A 17,419-nucleotide genomic window follows, 5' to 3' on the forward strand; every position below is an offset into this window, starting at 1 on the left:
AAAATCAGGTGGCAATTATGAAAAATCTGGTGGCAGTTTGTGATCGGTATCATACAACATTTTGTCATTGCCACATACTCATTCTAATTTATAAATTGTTGAAAATATGGTGAGTACACGTCACAAAAAATCAACCCATACTGCAGGCCTCAAAAAAAAATTTTCAAACTTACTAACCGTGGGACACGTGAATTTCATTTTTACTTGCCCGACAGGAAAAATTACTTGCCCTAAATTTCTAATAACTGTACTAGTAATTTGTAACAGAAAGCAAGAGTTTGGCCATATGAAGTGAATTCATAGAGGGAAAAAACAGATTCAAACATGAACTACATTCTTGTTAAAATGGAGGACTATTACCAAATCTGAAATGTCGCAGAAGAAATGTGAGAATACTTTAGTTTTTTTCTGTAGATTTGGCCATCTAGAAAACATCCTTGAATTTGGAATTTTTCCACAACCTAATCCAAATTAAAATCTTTGCATAAGAGTAATAAGATTGTGTGATTTACAATGTGCATGGCTGGCTGCTGCTCTTTATTATCAAGCTGAGATCACAAGCAACTGCTCTGCTAGTGTTTATCTGCCAATGCATACGCACATGTACATCTGCAACCCTATTACCTGTTTACATGTTTACTCACTGAGCACAGCCGTCTTTCAAAGTTTTATTTTGATAAATATACTCGTCAAGAGAGCAGATTCAAGTTTCGTTTTCGTTACTCTTCAGTGCAGATCTGTTTTCTGTAAGTGAGAGCCGATCCCTAACAACCAAGGTCACGTAATTTGAAACTGTCTGCATCTCACGCACTACGTAGCTGCAATATGACTACGATGTAAACTTGTACTTTTCATCTGGTGTTGATTTACGTTGAACAGTAAGCATTGCCGAGATCCATGGCTTCGAATAAGTTTACATCCATTTACCAAGCACAGGGTGCAATTACACTATCGCGTGAAGCCGATCGACTGTCATACGACTCATACAGCACTTGCACAAAGAGAATGGCAACCACTGTCAAGAGCATACCACTTTACGGCACACATACAAAACAGTAAGTTCACTCCGTGTCGTCGGGGAGAACATGTCGCAAAACTGTATTTTTACGACTTTTTGTGTTTTACAACAGCAAGAACGATTATTACGCGATGTCGGGCGGATTTTCAAGGGTTTTCAGTAAAAACTTTTGAGAGTTGAAGGACTTACAATGATTGTAGGCGTGTACAGACCTAATGAAATACGTTTTCAAGCTTGAATTGTCCAGAGCTTAGTTGATTCAACCGCTGGTGCACTTGCCCGTCAGACGGGATTTTACTTGCCTGAACGCAAAATTCACTAGCCACGGGCGTCGGGCGATAGGAATTTTTGAGCCCAGTACTGGCTAATGAACTGCAAGTATTTATTGTTATTTAATTCATGCAGGCTGCAGTTTGGCTTTGTTTTCAAAATGTCACAACATGCTTTTATCTTGTGCCGTATGACTGCATATGCGGCTATCACAGCTACAGAGGGCAACAACATGTCCAGTGTACAAAAGCTGCTGTCATCGATATGGAGATTAGCCAATCACAAGTTTGGATTCACGCTGTGTTTTCATTCACGCCAAAATGCCGCAATTATTTTGGGTTTTTTTTGGCTAATGAGTTTTTCCGCCGTCAGACAACACGTGTTCCTTCAGACTAGTGTTCCCTCATTCAAGCTGTAGGATCGATGACATGATGACCCAAAATTTAGTGGCAGAAAAATACCACCAGAAAAAAATTTTGGTGGCAGATTGACAGTTTTTGGTGGCAAATGCCACCATTGCCACCGATTATTTCGTCACTGATCTACTGTCTATACCTGTACCACAGACGGTAGAGGGACAGGATCATCTACTGTCTATACCTGTACCACAGACGGTAGAGGGACAGGATCATCTACTGTCTATACCTGTACCACAGACGGTAGAGGGACAGGATCATCTACTGTCTATACCTGTACCACAGACGGTAGAGGGACAGGATCATCTACTGTCTATACCTGTACCACAGACGGTAGAGGGACAGGATCATCTACTGTCTATACCTGTACCACAGACGGTAGAGGGACAGGATCATCTACTGTCTATACCTGTACCACAGACGGTAGAGGGACAGGATCATCTACTGTCTATACCTGTACCACAGACGGTAGAGGGACAGGATCATCTACTGTCTATACCTGTACCACAGACGGTAGAGGGACAGGATCATCTACTGTCTATACCTGTACTACAGACGGTAGAGGACAGGATCATCTACTGTCTATACCTGTACCACAGACGGTAGAGGGACAGGATCATCTACCGGTACTGTCTATACCTGTACCACAGACGGTAGAGGGACAGGATCATCTACTGTATATACCTGTACCACAGACGGTAAGGGACAGGATCATCTACTGTCTATACCTGTACCACAGACTGTAGAGGGACAGGATCATCTACTGTCTATACCTGTACCACAGACGGTAGAGGGACAGGATCATCTACTGTCTATACCTGTACCACAGACGGTAGAGGGACAGGATCATCTACTGTCTATACCTGTACCACAGACGGTAGAGGGACAGGATCATCTACTGTCTATACCTGTACCACAGACGGTAGAGGGACAGGATCATCTACTGTCTATACCTGTAACACAGACAGTAGAGGGACAGGATCATCTACTGTCTATACCTGTACCACAGACGGTAGAGGGACAGGATCATCTACTGTCTATACCTGTACCACAGACGGTAGAGGGACAGGATCATCTACTGTCTATACCTGTACCACAGACGGTAGAGGGACAGGATCATCTACCGGTACTGTCTATACCTGTACCACAGACGGTAGAGGGACAGGATCATCTACTGTCTATACCTGTACCACAGACGGTAGAGGGACAGGATCATCTACTGTCTATACCTGTACCACAGACTGTAGAGGGACAGGATCATCTACTGTCTATACCTGTACCACAGACGGTAGAGGGACAGGATCATCTACTGTCTATACCTGTACCACAGACGGTAGAGGGACAGGATCATCTACTGTCTATACCTGTACCACAGACGGTAGAGGGACAGGATCATCTACTGTCTATACCTGTACCACAGACTGTAGAGGGACAGGATCATCTACTGTCTATACCTGTACCACAGACAGTAGAGGGACAGGATCATCTACTGTCTATACCTGTACCACAGACTGTAGAGGGACAGGATCATCTACTGTCTATACCTGTACCACAGACGGTAGAGGGACAGGATCATCTACTGTCTATACCTGTAGCATGACCACTGTGGATAACCATCCCTTCTGAAGCTTGTTCAGGTCAGAGTGTATTTATATACCTTGATTTGAGAACAAGCTAGCCATTGCCAACAATGGAAAAGTCCGGGGATTTGTACGTAAATCCTCTAGTTCAATTCCAGGGCCTGTTTCTTAGTATAAAACTACATTTAGAGATTAAGCCACCCCTTTCTTCTGGCATACATCATATCAAAATGAAATTTTGAACCTTCTAAATATCCTGTCTGAACCGCAATGTATTCTGATTATCTTTCAAATTTAATATCAAATTTAAACTATATCAAAAGCTGGTTTTAAGATTGTCATGGAAATCCATAAGTCAGTTTCATCAAACCTTCCTTCCGTATTCTGGCAATGAAAGTGGACCTCAATAATTAATTATTAATACTTTATCTCCGAGTGACATGAGCAGATGCAATAGCTGACAAACAAAGCATTCCAACACAAATATTTCACCATAGATCCTCTGATTGAACACAGTCAGCTGGTCAACATACAGGGACTTAGATTATCACTGGCAGCAGTAACATGATCAGAAAACCATGAACTTTGTATTGTCTGTTTATCTGTGCATATGTCAGGTAGATACATGTAGACAGCCTCCTTACTTACATGTATACTTCATCCATCCGTGGTTCTTTCCAATCCAGTAGCAGTATTGCCAGGTACACAGCTCCTGTAGGCCAGCCAGCAATGAAACAGAAAACACCTCTGTGGAATTCATAAATTGCTCAAATTTGACAGCAAGGTCAAAGGTTGACTGATGATGGAGACTTCAACAAGGTTTCAAAAATTCACCATAATTCAACATTTTCACTTTCTTAGAAAGAATTATGTTTTATTTCTTTCTTGACATTTGATGCACACAAACTGAAAATTGCACATAATAAGATAATAAGTAGATAGCACACTCTTTGAGAAAAATTTGAACATTACCTTCACCATGGAAACATGAAATGACATATAGACTGATAAACAAAATCTATAGCTAAAGACATCTACTGTCCTATCTTTCAATAACAATTTACAAAGTACCTTGGCGCAAGGTTGCCTCTTTTGTCAGATTTGTTGTTTGCACTTTGTGCATGCATTATTCTTATTTTGTACCTGTGTTTCTGTCAGGCACATACATATAAACGGCCTATACACCTTGTTACAGGCTATTTGAAATTTTTCAATTGACTCAAGAGTTTCTGAAATCTCTGTTGTTAGAGTGCAGACTGTGCCCTACTGTCCTTGTAGATAACAATTTAGTATTACAGTAAAATTATTTTATGTCACTGACATACATCTATCTGCCAATATGGCATCAATGCATATTTTGGATATCACAGTGACACATAATATATTTATTTTGATGGAGTGACATCATAAATTGCCTGCTATGTGACACCAGACAGACCAAAATATTGCGATACTATCAACTGTTTTTGAAAAATTTATCTCATGTCTTTCACCACTGCTTCAGTGACTATAAAGTTGGCAGCAAATACAGTATTTAGAGGTGCCTGCACCATTATCAGTACAAATCAAGCAATACTGCATTAGTATTTGACAGCTCTGTTTAACCAGTGCAATGGTAAAGTCACTGTTGTAAGATTACTTGACTTGTCCCAAACCTCTCAACACTGGGTTTGCTAGCCTTGCATCTATAGAACTGAACATTAAGTGACTGGAAATATTGTATTATCCAACTCTTGGACTTTATCATGAACTTAGCAAATCAATGAAGTCCTCCTAATATTACAAAACACAATCACATTTTGTGACAAAGTGACATAATTGTGTCAAATTCTAGATGACATTGGTTCTTAAAGAGATAATGCTTTGGACTTCTAGACTCCCATCTTCCTATGCCCAATGTTTTTATCACATTATCGGAATTTTAAGATTCCGTGATCAAAATTTCATAAGAAGACAAATGCCAATATACACCCACTGATATTCTGAAAATTTTACAATGTAGCGATATTTCAAAAGCCTTAAATTTGCTTGACAAGTACATAAGCATAGAGCAAAGGCAGCTTCCCTATGCTGTACAGCCACAATAAGCTTGCCTGACATTTAATAGTTGAAAATCTATCACATACTAGCCGACATATGAAATACATTCACAATGGCAATAGTAATTACTCCAAAATATGTATGAATTTCTAAAATGAACCACGAAGGAATTAATTGGCAAGTAACAGCAATAATTATTGAATGTGATGAATTCTGATACAGTGTAAGCCAGAGAGCAAAGTTATTGTGAATCTTGTGTCAATTACAGAATAATGCAATATTATACACTTACACATGGTTATAGTGTATTGATCTATGGTAATGATCTGGAATTCTTAATCTCAACCAATGAGCAAAGTCAAATGTCAAATTTATGCACTACATCTAATCATGCTGTGCAAATTTACATAACAATAAGTAATCTGCATAACTGACATGAAAATATACATTTTTTGTCAGATTTGAATAAACAGGCACCATAGCCATCAGCTGGTCAACTTTTGATGAACTTTTCTAAAAGAACTGACGGTGCTTCTGTCTTGCTGACAATTATTTATACCGAACACATTTGCAAAATGGAACTTAAATGTTATTGTTAACCATTTAAAGTACACAAAATTTTAATAAATTAGAATAATTTTCTACCTGCTTCAATCGCACTGAAATTTGACAAAATAGCACCAAATCTGGCAGTAATTTCTTGACATAGCACTGTGCTTCAATCATTGATTATCTATAAATTAATTTGTTTTAAGTTTTTTTTAAAGTGATGAGTTTTCAGCCTTTTCAAGGGAAAATCACAAAGTCTAAGTTTACAGATACAGGTAAAACAATCAATGAAACATTGACATAAACAATTTTCTCTTACATTGAACAATGTTATTGACAATCCACTTCTCACAATTTTCTATGTCATACAGAGTTAGTTAACACTACACTCAAGACAAAATGAATTTACAGTTTGTACCATCCATAGACAGTCCCCTCTCTACTGTCTATGTACTGTCCAATAGGTATTCTCTGTGACTTGATGGTTGATATGTCAGTAAATGCCAAGCATTATTCGCAATACTATGCTAGCATATTCTATTTGCTTGTTTTTACCTTAAATTTCTAATATTTTCACATCTTCTGCAAAAATTTAGAGTTAAATGAGATTACAGGGGGCTAAGAGAATTTTGTAGCACCATACATGTAGACAGTCGAGAAAGTTTGTCGACTGTCTATGGTAGCACTTATCACAAAGTGTGGTACAGTGTATTTAGCCTACTTCCCACTCCCTACCCTTCTGCATTCATTCAGTTACCCACCTCCCCATTCCTGAATTAATTAAGTTATCTACAACTTCAGTATCTAAGTTTGCCAGCCACACTACTGCGGTTTTCAAAATGCTCAAGATTGAAACTTACAAGTTAAACGAGATTATCCTACATTCAAGTCACAAAATGCCCTGACAATATTGTAAATTACAAATTACATCATGATTATTTGATCAAATGAATCTTGATAATATTTACCTTTTGAAGGATTTAATTCAGTTTTCTCATAGAATTACAATTCTAACATCACCTTTCCAGAGATATTTGAAGTCCTGCCCTGTTTGATTTCAAGAGTGTTTTTCATCTTTTCGAATGTTTGATGTCTGTTTTGATCAAGAGATCTCTCTTGACAATCCTACAGTCTACCAGACTACCCCCACCCTTCCTCCCAAAACTCTTAACCTGAAGGTTTGGAACAAAATAAATAAAGTTTTTTACAGAACCAAGTATAATTCCTCTCACATGACCATTTCTCAAAAAAGTTCACTTCTTGAATTTTGTATTGAACTTTTTGTTGTTCTACTGAAATTTGGGTCAAGTTTGGTCTTTTTTACAGTCATTTTGGAAGTACATTTTCACATTTTGTACTGTAAAGAACACGTCAGTAAATGATTCTTATCACTCTGTTGTAAATTAACCATGCCTTTTGTACAAATTTTACAGTTTCAAATTCATCAAAAGTACTTTCTTTTGTCGGCCTTTTTATCATTCTTTATGGAGATATTAAAACTTACAATAATTAATAACTTCTAGAGTTTATAGTTTTAAACATGTATATCTCTGTTACAGAGAGGGCAAGTCTCTTTGATTACAATCCACTGTTTTAAACATTTAGCGTGAAAAAAATGAGAGCATTTGGTGATGACTGCCATGTCCATTGGCAACCAGCAAATAGAACAGATATCATGTACTCTTGCTAATTGATACGGTGTGGCTTTCTGTAGGTGATCAATCTGTGCCATTTCTATTTTCAACTGACGTATCAAACCCTGTGCTGTTCCCATGGGAATGGCTACGTTAGTCAAGAAAACAACCACTAACACCACAAATGATTCATAATTATTCAAAAATGCACTGAAAATAATAATTCCGCCTGCTGTACATGCAGTGGCAATCTCATAGCCGACTCTGACATACAGTTCTTCAAATCCTGGCATGTTTTCTATTCCGATCCATACTTTCCTGGCAATGTGTGGGATAAAGTAATAAATGTACTTGACCAGAAATTGGCTGTGGTCTTCGAGAAACGACACAATCCATTCCTGGAAGAAACGTTCCGTGAATACCACGTACAGCATTGCCACCATAATGTACATGGGGTTTAAGTTGGCAGGCAAAGCCAGTAACAGTAGCACTAAGTTGTGAGTTGGATGCAAAATGTAATTGACAAAATTTCTTGTCATTTTATTGTCACTGTTAGTAAGCGTTGGAAACTTCCTCTCAAACTTTGACCACAACATGACGACCATAACAGATATGGCTATCCATTTATTTGGCAGTGGAAATATCACTTCTTGTCCTTGTACACAGTCTTCAAGTGTCTTGAGTAGCAGTATCTGCTGACCCCACAGACACAGTGGTTGCAGTACTTCCCATGATTTAGTGGAGGCAACACTTCCAATCTTAGCACACAAACGAACAGCAGTACAGATTGCGATGAGAATCAGTTGCAGTAATAGATACATCAATAATGGGACAAAGATGACAACTCCAATTAAAGCCTGCAGTGCTGCAAAAAGTAGTCTCAGTAACAGACTGACAACAATGTGTTCCAAAACTGACAGGGCTAGACCAGCATCCAAACTTTTCCATTTTAACAGGAACAATATTGCCGGCATCACTAAGTCCATACAGATACAACAACCAGCAGCTGATACTACACTGTACGTAAGATTTCTGGTCAGCAGTAATGCCACACCTGTCGTTATCAATATTATCAGAAATCCTGAAATGATACAAAAAGAAGACATGTGTAAGATTTTTCTTATCCTGGATCAACTTGAATCAATTTGAATTAATGAAAAGCAGAATGAATGACGGAAATATTTACTTCGATAGGAATGATTTGAAAATCCTGACATCAAAACATGACATGGTCTATATTCTTCATGTAGAATCATAGTTTTGGCAGTTAATGATACTACGCCATCTTTCCGCATTTATGACCTTTATAAAATTTGCAAACAGAAGTGTAAGTGTCATACATGACTTTGTATGCTGCAATTAACAACAAGAGTATTACTGACCGATGCATCGACCACAGATGACAGAAAGAGAGATTCTCAACATTACATGACCCTAACCCTAAATCAAAGAATGAACGAACGAATGAATGAATGGATGAATGAATGAATGGATGAATGAATGAATGAATGACGGTAATGCAGTGTGGTCTGGTGAAGACCAACTCACTAAATATGAAATATTGATGCAGGAAATGTTAGAATCTATAGCACGTAGTATCTGGAGCAGGGTAGAAATTTCAATATCAGCATAGAAAACCAACCATAGAGTTGTATTATTCTGAGTTGTACTATCTATAGAGAAGGGGTAAATAATTACAAAAGCACTGAATATCACTGTATCTGATTCATGTATTAAAGGGATACAGTCCTCGGAACTGCTTTCAAAAGGTCGTATGGGACCCATACAACCAATGTAAACACTGTATTCAACAAGCAAGGTACAATGGTGATTGATGAAAGTTTAAACATGTCTGTCATAATCTATCATCATATAATTTAAATGTTGCAGCTATGATGATGAGGTGCATCTACATATCCTGCACGAAATATAATGTTATTGTAAACAAGAAACTCGCACAGGCGCTGTTCTGATGACTGTTCCCCTTTAACATATATTTCATATACATGAATGGTTCTTCAAGGCAAAGTTATCAGACTAATCAAGTAATACCTTGTGTTTAAATGGTATATATAAATGTTGCAGCAAATACTGATGGAGACATACAAACATTTGAAATACAAATGTTGTTTTACCATAGTTTGTGTAAACAATAATTTACACAAGGTCACTGAACAATGTATAGGATCTGTGGAATTTGCTATTCAGAATAACAACAACTAATTTCTTAACATATTGGCTATGAATTCAATTCATGGCAGATATTTTCTGTGTAAAAAATCAGATGAAAAGGTGATTGGAAATTATTACTGACAATTATTTAGTTTTCACCGATTATGATTTCAGAACACTGAACCCCGTGGCAGATTATGGAAGTTTGTATTTTTGTCAATCATTTGACCTTTCTATGGCAAGGTCTGAACATTTGAAGGCAAACATACAAAGCAGAAAGTGTTTTGACACCAGTAATTGTGTCCTTGTGAGGTGAATAGCCAGGTCCCTGGGATACTAGGCTATTTGAACTCTGCCCTGCATTGAATGTTTACTTTTGCCAGACTTATTATGTAATGACTATAAACAGGCATGGCAGATCTAGTGTTACTTTCAATTTGACAAAAGCTGTCAGGAAGACTGAATTCTAAACTGCGAACCCAAAAACAGATAGTGCATGCTGTAATGAAATGCTTGCTCCGATTTGGGCAGTAAACAATGTATTTTAGGATGACATATTATTGAGAACTATTTGGAGTCAAAAATAAACTAAATTTTACTAATGTGTAACACTGTAAGGTATGCACAACGTTCTTGCTTGATATCTTGAACACTATGTAAAAACACATGAAATTCAATTACAAGTGTAATCAAAATTGATCCATGCATAATTTTTTTACGAGCAGTCATTAAATTGCAAGACTGTCTAAGAACAGCTGAACGGGTACGTGTTTGACCTTGTGACCCAATTTTTCAACACACGGATCAGACCATCACATCAGGTGATGTGGTGTCGTTAGACCTAGATGGTGACCCATAAAATCAACATAACACAGACCCAGTTGACAATTCTAGCGAAGTTTCAACAACACGTATGTGGGAAAACACTGTTCATTGCGGACAACACGCCAATGTGTTATGAGAAATGTTTTCGTGTATGGCACTCTTGAGCTCGGACTCAGTCGAAGTGAACACATACAGTCATACACGATTTGAGATCGAAATTGCTATAAAGGTAATGGTGCAGTAAATTAGTGCTTTGACAGTAAAATAGTCTCTCATCATGTCTAGCGCTAATTACTGACAACTCGATGGAAGAACTCGTCACTAACGAAAGTACCGTGATTTATACAGTAACCTGACAACATCCCACGGACAGCTACGTCGAAGCATGGCCGAAGATACACATGTGTTGGGACTCAAGCTGCACCATTACAATGTAATTTCACTTTTACAAAATGACCGATAAACGTAATGATTCTGGAAACAACATTTGCAAGCAAAATAGCTACGTGATAATTGAACTTGTAGCATGGACCTTGCTTGAAAGAATGCGATAACAAACAAACTCTGTACTGTACCCGTCTGGGACTCCGACGGCAATTTGATAAAACTCCGGCGTTTGAAATATTCATCGATCTGTTTACAGTCACCGATGTACAGTCTCAACCAATACATGGCTTCATGACAATCTAACTGTCGCTATGTCGAAACAGTAATCACGCTAGTACTTGAACATGTCTGCCGGGCTGTAAGACATATCACGCTGCACTGAAAATATCTACGCATCTTCATGAGAACAACATGCTAATGATGCGATGAGATGAGAGACAACCCCGAAATGGTGCAGTGCTGCTGTATGGAACAACGCATGCGTAATGGAAAATGACGACCAGTGAACAAAGCCAAACAGACAAACTTGTTGACAGACTGCTTCTAATAAACAAGCAAACAATAACAATAAAAATGTCTTCAATATCTGGTCAGAAGCAGCGGGTAATTGCGCAGCCGTAGCACAACAATGGCAATGTTCAAGTTGTAAAGTACCAATGCAATTGTGTAAATACGATGTTTGCTTCACGTTGTTGACGATAAAGTTACTCCGTACGATGAAAATGATGGAGCGTGGCGTGAAGATTGTGTCATTTAAAACTGACATTGTATGCAAAGGTAACTTTTACCATATGATATTGCTATCGCATTTCGCTCCGAGATCAATCTCACCCACTTTTTATGCTTTTCCTTTTGAATGTGTAGTTTACATTTATTTTTCTACACTGTTCTTTTATTGAATTATTTATTTATTTTTATTCTGTATTTACATGTATTTGATTCAATGCATGGAAATCCATTTATAGATGCATCGACTTTGAGTAATAAAATTACAAAGTTACAAAGCTGGCCAAAAGCTGTCATACCATGGAGGTACCATCTTCTGGTACCTCAGCTTTATACATCATGTTCAGGACTTTGCAATGACTGATACTAGAATAAGAAAGCCTGCATCCTGCATAATAGTTGAATGGTAAAGTCACCGCTAAATGAATTATTTATCCTTTGCAGGTTGTTTGTTTTAGCTTGGGCGAATACTACTGCTGGATGGTGTTACTTGAACTCTGTCCACTGTGTTGGAGAGCAAGGTTGGTTTCAAAAGTCCAGAAATATCAACATTAGACACATCGTCGTAATTCCTATCTATTCGACGTCTGCAGCGTAAAAAGAGAAGTATACATTGGCTTACGAACCATGGAAATTGATTTGATCTATGTTCTCTTTATACGGTAACACCAAAACAATACCGATGATGCGTCCAACTCATTTGGTCTAGTGTGAGCCATTGATGAACACGTTATCAGCAAAGAGTATCCGATTTAAATAGCAACATTGTTGCATTTCTGACTGGATAACAACTTCGATAGTTTATTGACCATCAAAGTCATCTAAACTGACAACAAATTATCTTCATAGGTGAAGGTAAGGTCCATATTATGATAATTTTGTCAAGGCATCACGTAGGTAGGGCATGCTCAGTGACGTCACCATTGTCTTAAAAAGAAATCTTCGTAAACACTCGTAATCTCATTGATATTAAAGTATTGTATGCAAATCAACGTACGTGCAACTGTTCATGATTACAAACAATGTCCATCGTGGCAATCTCATGTCCTATGAATGCCAATGTGTGTGTATACATTGTCGCGGCCAAGGTCATCCGTTTGCCTCATTAAATCGCAGTCTTTGTTGTTTACTTTCAGCGTGAACTTTCTAGCTAAACGAAGCTTGAAATCAAAAGTATTTGTAAATTGGCATGAACGTCAATGAATGCACATTCCGCGAAAATGCTCATCCTGCTTATTGTTGTTCGATTTGGCAGCAGCTGTCGACAGCTAGCTCATCGTGTTTGTGTTTACTACTGGGACAATGCCGTGTAGTACACTCAGTCAAAGCACAGACTGTAGCCACATTACACATCTCCAACAACCAACTTCAAATTGTTTTCTTTAAAAACAACGTTTTGACTTTGGTAATATTATGAGCGACCCTCTACAGATAACGGCATTCGCCTATACAAATAATATTACAATACGACATAATGACGGAACTATGGTATGGGTAATCACATCGCTACGTTCATGACATCTGTTGTATGAAGGGTGTATCGGACACGATTTTAGCTTCTGTCATGTTGCCTTCTACAATAGCAATACCCGACACACTGATGTACAAATAATTCCATATATTCGTTCCACACAGTAACTTGACCCTAGCTACTGATGACACCAAAAGAGTGCTGCACTGGCGATCCGATAACTGTGTAGCAATGTGTGGACGTGTACATTGGTCGACGTCTCGTGTACACCATATTATGCTAAAATACGAATATATAGATTGCCTGTCGATGGCTGACACACACAGCATAGTTATTATCGATCGAAACAGTTCGGAAAATGTTTCATGAAACGTTATTGATCAATCCAAGGACAAAGGCAGGAAGTTGATCCATCCATATACGCCATGCCATCAAAGTCATGCCACTGTGCATGTATATTTCCATGTTAGATTCTTCACATGGGCATTGGAATTATTGTGTAGGCCTATTACTCACCAGTTTTTGTCAAACATACGCTATTTGCCTTCCACCGTGACGGACCACCGAGTTTCTTTGCAGTGTACATGTTGATGGCTTTCAGTAATTAGTCATGTGAATTAGATGTTCAGGAAAACCTTAATACCAAGGCCGCCGTTATGATCGGTAGAGTGGCGTGAGGCGACTACCCTTTATTACAGTTACACTAATCACTGGCGTCTGCGCACTGTTTATCGATTGCATTCATATTTAAATTAAGAACCCTCTAGGAGACTTATTAAAATCACACAAAAGGCCGCCTGTAACTGTGAACAAAACCAGATATGAACTGAAAATGCTCACGTGTTTCATTATATACCGGTTATGTGTAAATTTGAACCTTTGCCACATGTTTGCAACTTCATTGAAATTATTATGATCAACATAATGAACAATAATCACCGCCGATTAATTCTAAAAGGTCATGAAGTATACAAATATGTAGTTAGCTGAAATAAAAATATTAAAGTTCTTTGACTGCTGTCATTGTATCACCATTTTATATAGCAAGTGTAATTACCGTTGGCCAAGTCCTTCAAGCCATATATGCCGAGCTGTGAAAGCTCATTAGATATGCAAATTATAAATTAGCTGACATGAAAATGTGAAATGACTTTCGATATTGTTTTAACCAGGTATAATCATCAATGTACATAGCATGTTTTGCCAACTTTGATCAAGTAAATCCAAGTATATATCCCTAATAAGCAAAGTTCATTAAATATGTAAATTAGGAATTGACTTAAGTAAAAATGCTTAATGATTGTCAATAATGTTGTATCATGGTATCTGCAATATATGTAGCAAGTTTTGTCAACTTTGGTAAAGTCAATTCAGATATATATCTCTAATTAGGAAAGTTCATTAAATATGCAAATTAGGAATTGGCTGAAGAGAAAATGCTTAACGACTTTCAATAATATTGTATTATAGTGTCTTTAATGTACATAGCAAGTTTCATCAATTTTGATCAAGTCAATTCAGATAATATCCCTAATTATGAAAATTCATTTAATATGCAAATTCGGAATTGGCTGAAGTAAAATGTCTTTTGACTTTCAATAATGTTATATCACAGTATCTTTGATGTATATAGCAAGTTTCAACAACTACAATCAAGTTAATTCAGATATATATCCCTAATTGGGAAAGTTTATTAAATATGCAAATTCGGAATTGGCTGAAGTAAAAATGCTTAAAGACTTTCAAAAATGTTGTATCATAGTAGCTCCAAATACATGTAGCAAGTTTCATCAACGTCGGTCCAGTCAATTCAAATATATATCCCTAATTAGCAAAGTTCATTAAATGTGCAAATTAGGAATTGGCTAAAGTTAAAACGCTTAATGACTTTCAATAATGTTAAATAATAGTATCTTTAATATACATACCAAGTTTGGTCAATTTTGATCGAGTCAAATCAGACATATATCCCTAATTAGGAAAGTTCATTAAATATGCAAATTAGCAACTATCTTTCATGTAACTCCTTAATGGTTCCCACTGCTGATATATCTCGGTGTGATCAACATTTGTAGCAAATCTCATCAAATTGTGTGTTGTCATTTTTAATGTATATCCGTTTTTTTCTAAAACCATTAATTATGCAAATGAGTAAAAAGTGTGCAAGCCACACTCACCAAAAACTAATCAGTTCTTGCCATTTGCTAACTGAATATATGTACCAGATTTGATTTTGATCTGACCAGACATTTTGAGATATCGGACCAACAGACAGACAGACAGACAGACAGACAGACACACGGACAGACAGACAGACAGACATCGCTGCGACATATGCTCACGTGTGTAAACACGTGAGCAAATAAGGTCCTCACTGCCGTTAATGGTACGTGATTGGTTATATCACTGTATATTACGCTAATATCAGACGACTCTGTGCATGCATGGTTCAGTGTCTCAATGGTAACGTTGTCAAATCGGGTGACAGGACGGCCCCTATGGCTCTCATGCAGGTAACAATGAATTTATCGTTGTCTTAGGTAACGTTTGTTTTAAACTTATTTTTATTGGTTCACGTCATCACTGATGACACGAATTGTTGCGGTCGTTAATGTGTTGTTACGCACAATACATTCTTTTTATCATTATCTTTATTTCAGGCCATCAGCCAGTAAGAAGTTTTAGAAACATTGAAATGTAACAGAAGAGGAAAAAGACACAAATATTGAACCAACCTGCAATACTTCCAAAGGCACGGGGATCGGGTGAAGAAAGAAAATAACTAAGAAACAGTTCGAGCAACTGTGTTGTGCTTTGTGGATGGAATTTTCAAGGTTATGGTCGATAAATACAAAATCTTCTGACAGTATCATACAATAAATACCACATCTCGAACTTTCTTGAACTGTAAAAATTATAAAACAAATTTGATAAACTTAATACCTGAGAAAAAGTAAGACATCAAACAAGGGTTGCTATTGTTAGCAAATCACTAGTAAACCAGTTTGACTACATTTTGTACTATTCAGCGGCAACATCATGTCCAGTTCACGACGGACATCTTATCAATGGTTATCATGCCGCCTTGCCTCTTCATACGCGAGTTCATAACATTCCGTCCTCACTCTGTACTCTCAGTGTAATCGCACCTATAGTTTATTTCACAATAGAAATGAACATATTCATGACTTGGTAGGTTTCGAGAAATGTAATAATTGTTATAATCTGCTGTTAAAGTGAGGTTGTCATAGAGTATACATCTTCGCTTAATTGCCATGGCCTCTTGTCAGGGCAGCTGGATGCTCCCCGAAATCAGATAGTGGGAAGTAACGGACCCGTGCGAGCGGACGACGCAGCGTACGTACCTATACTAGATAACTTTATATGATTGATAATGAAGAAATATAGTCATTTACATATATTCCTAAGCAGTTTTCTACTATTTTTCTTTTGTACGTCAACAGCAATTTCTCATTCTACTAAAAAAAACCATGTAATACCAAATCATAGACCCTCGAGAAAACCTTTTTTCTCGAGGGTCTATTACCAAATAGCTTGTCAACAGTGTGTCTATAATGATCATGAACTTTGCGATTGAGAATAAATAAGCTGGGTAATATTTTGGACAATTCCATTTATACATTTAAACATTAAAATTGCCGTAAAGTTAAAAATACACCGTCTTTTGAAGACACAAATAGACAATAAATCGTTAAAGAATGGAAAGTATAAAAGCCAGTTTTTACAAACTTCTGAAATAATTAACTGTGCCACCAGAATCTCCAGTGTTCTGAAAGATTGCCAAGAATTAAATGCCTTTGTTATATGAATAATTCCTTGAACAAACCCCATGAGATACAAATACTGAATCTTTACCATTGACCACGTTCTTGTACATACGGTACGGGGCATTTGCAGTTTGATCACTGAGAGTATTCCGTGTTAGGTGCACACAACATTAAGGAGGATTGTTCCATTGATTGGGAGAAGAGCAGGACCTGCTGTTTCTTAAGTGTCAAATCAAATCAAATCAAATCAAGTCAAATCAAATCAAATGAAATGACTGATGTCTTACGTGATGGAGTGTGGCTGGACTATACCGTACATTCCCTCGTTGGCTATGCAGTGTGGTCCTCATTCATGCCACGGTGCTCTGGTGGAACCCGGTCTAGCCAGAGATATTTCGCAGTGAGTTTGGCAAGACCGTTGAAAGCAAATCAGTGTAGGGCGGATATCAGATATAAAGTGAACCAGCGAGGCTCTCGGGGGCTGTTCCGTAGCCTTGCCACTCCCTGGCTGGTTGTTGTGGGGGATTGAGGCACAACCAGCCA

General features: G+C 37.6%; 1 protein-coding gene across 2 annotated transcripts; it reads right to left on the minus strand.

The window, feature by feature from the left end:
* Positions 1-4,130: 4,130 nt before the first annotated feature.
* LOC139126336 (uncharacterized) lies at positions 4,131-13,842 on the minus strand. 2 transcript variants are annotated; one of them, XM_070692406.1, is made up of 2 exons: positions 13,605-13,842; positions 4,131-8,588 (listed from the first exon to the last, which is right to left on the minus strand). In XM_070692406.1, exons 1-2 carry the CDS (start codon positions 13,672-13,674, stop codon positions 7,408-7,410), a joined length of 1,251 nt encoding a protein of 416 aa, XP_070548507.1. In that variant the 5' UTR covers positions 13,675-13,842; the 3' UTR covers positions 4,131-7,407. The 2 variants fall into 2 exon arrangements, with proteins under 2 accessions (XP_070548507.1, XP_070548506.1); XM_070692405.1 differs by lacking the exon at positions 13,605-13,842 and adding an exon at positions 11,080-11,282.
* Positions 13,843-17,419: the final 3,577 nt, after the last annotated feature.

The sequence above is a fragment of the Ptychodera flava genome (genome assembly GCF_041260155.1).
Source record: "Ptychodera flava strain L36383 chromosome 3 unlocalized genomic scaffold, AS_Pfla_20210202 Scaffold_27__1_contigs__length_13241970_pilon, whole genome shotgun sequence".
In the NCBI taxonomy this organism is placed as follows: domain Eukaryota; kingdom Metazoa; phylum Hemichordata; class Enteropneusta; family Ptychoderidae; genus Ptychodera; species Ptychodera flava.

Excerpts from the sequence above, each read along its gene's own strand:
- LOC139126336 (XM_070692405.1), bottom strand. The coding sequence starts at position 11,176 with ATGTATTGGTTGAGACTGTACATCGGTGACTGTAAACAGATCGATGAA. Across the intron at positions 8,589-11,079 it reads GCCGTCGGAGTCCCAGACGG|GATTTCTGATAATATTGATA; the intron begins GTACAGTACAGA and ends GTATCATTTCAG.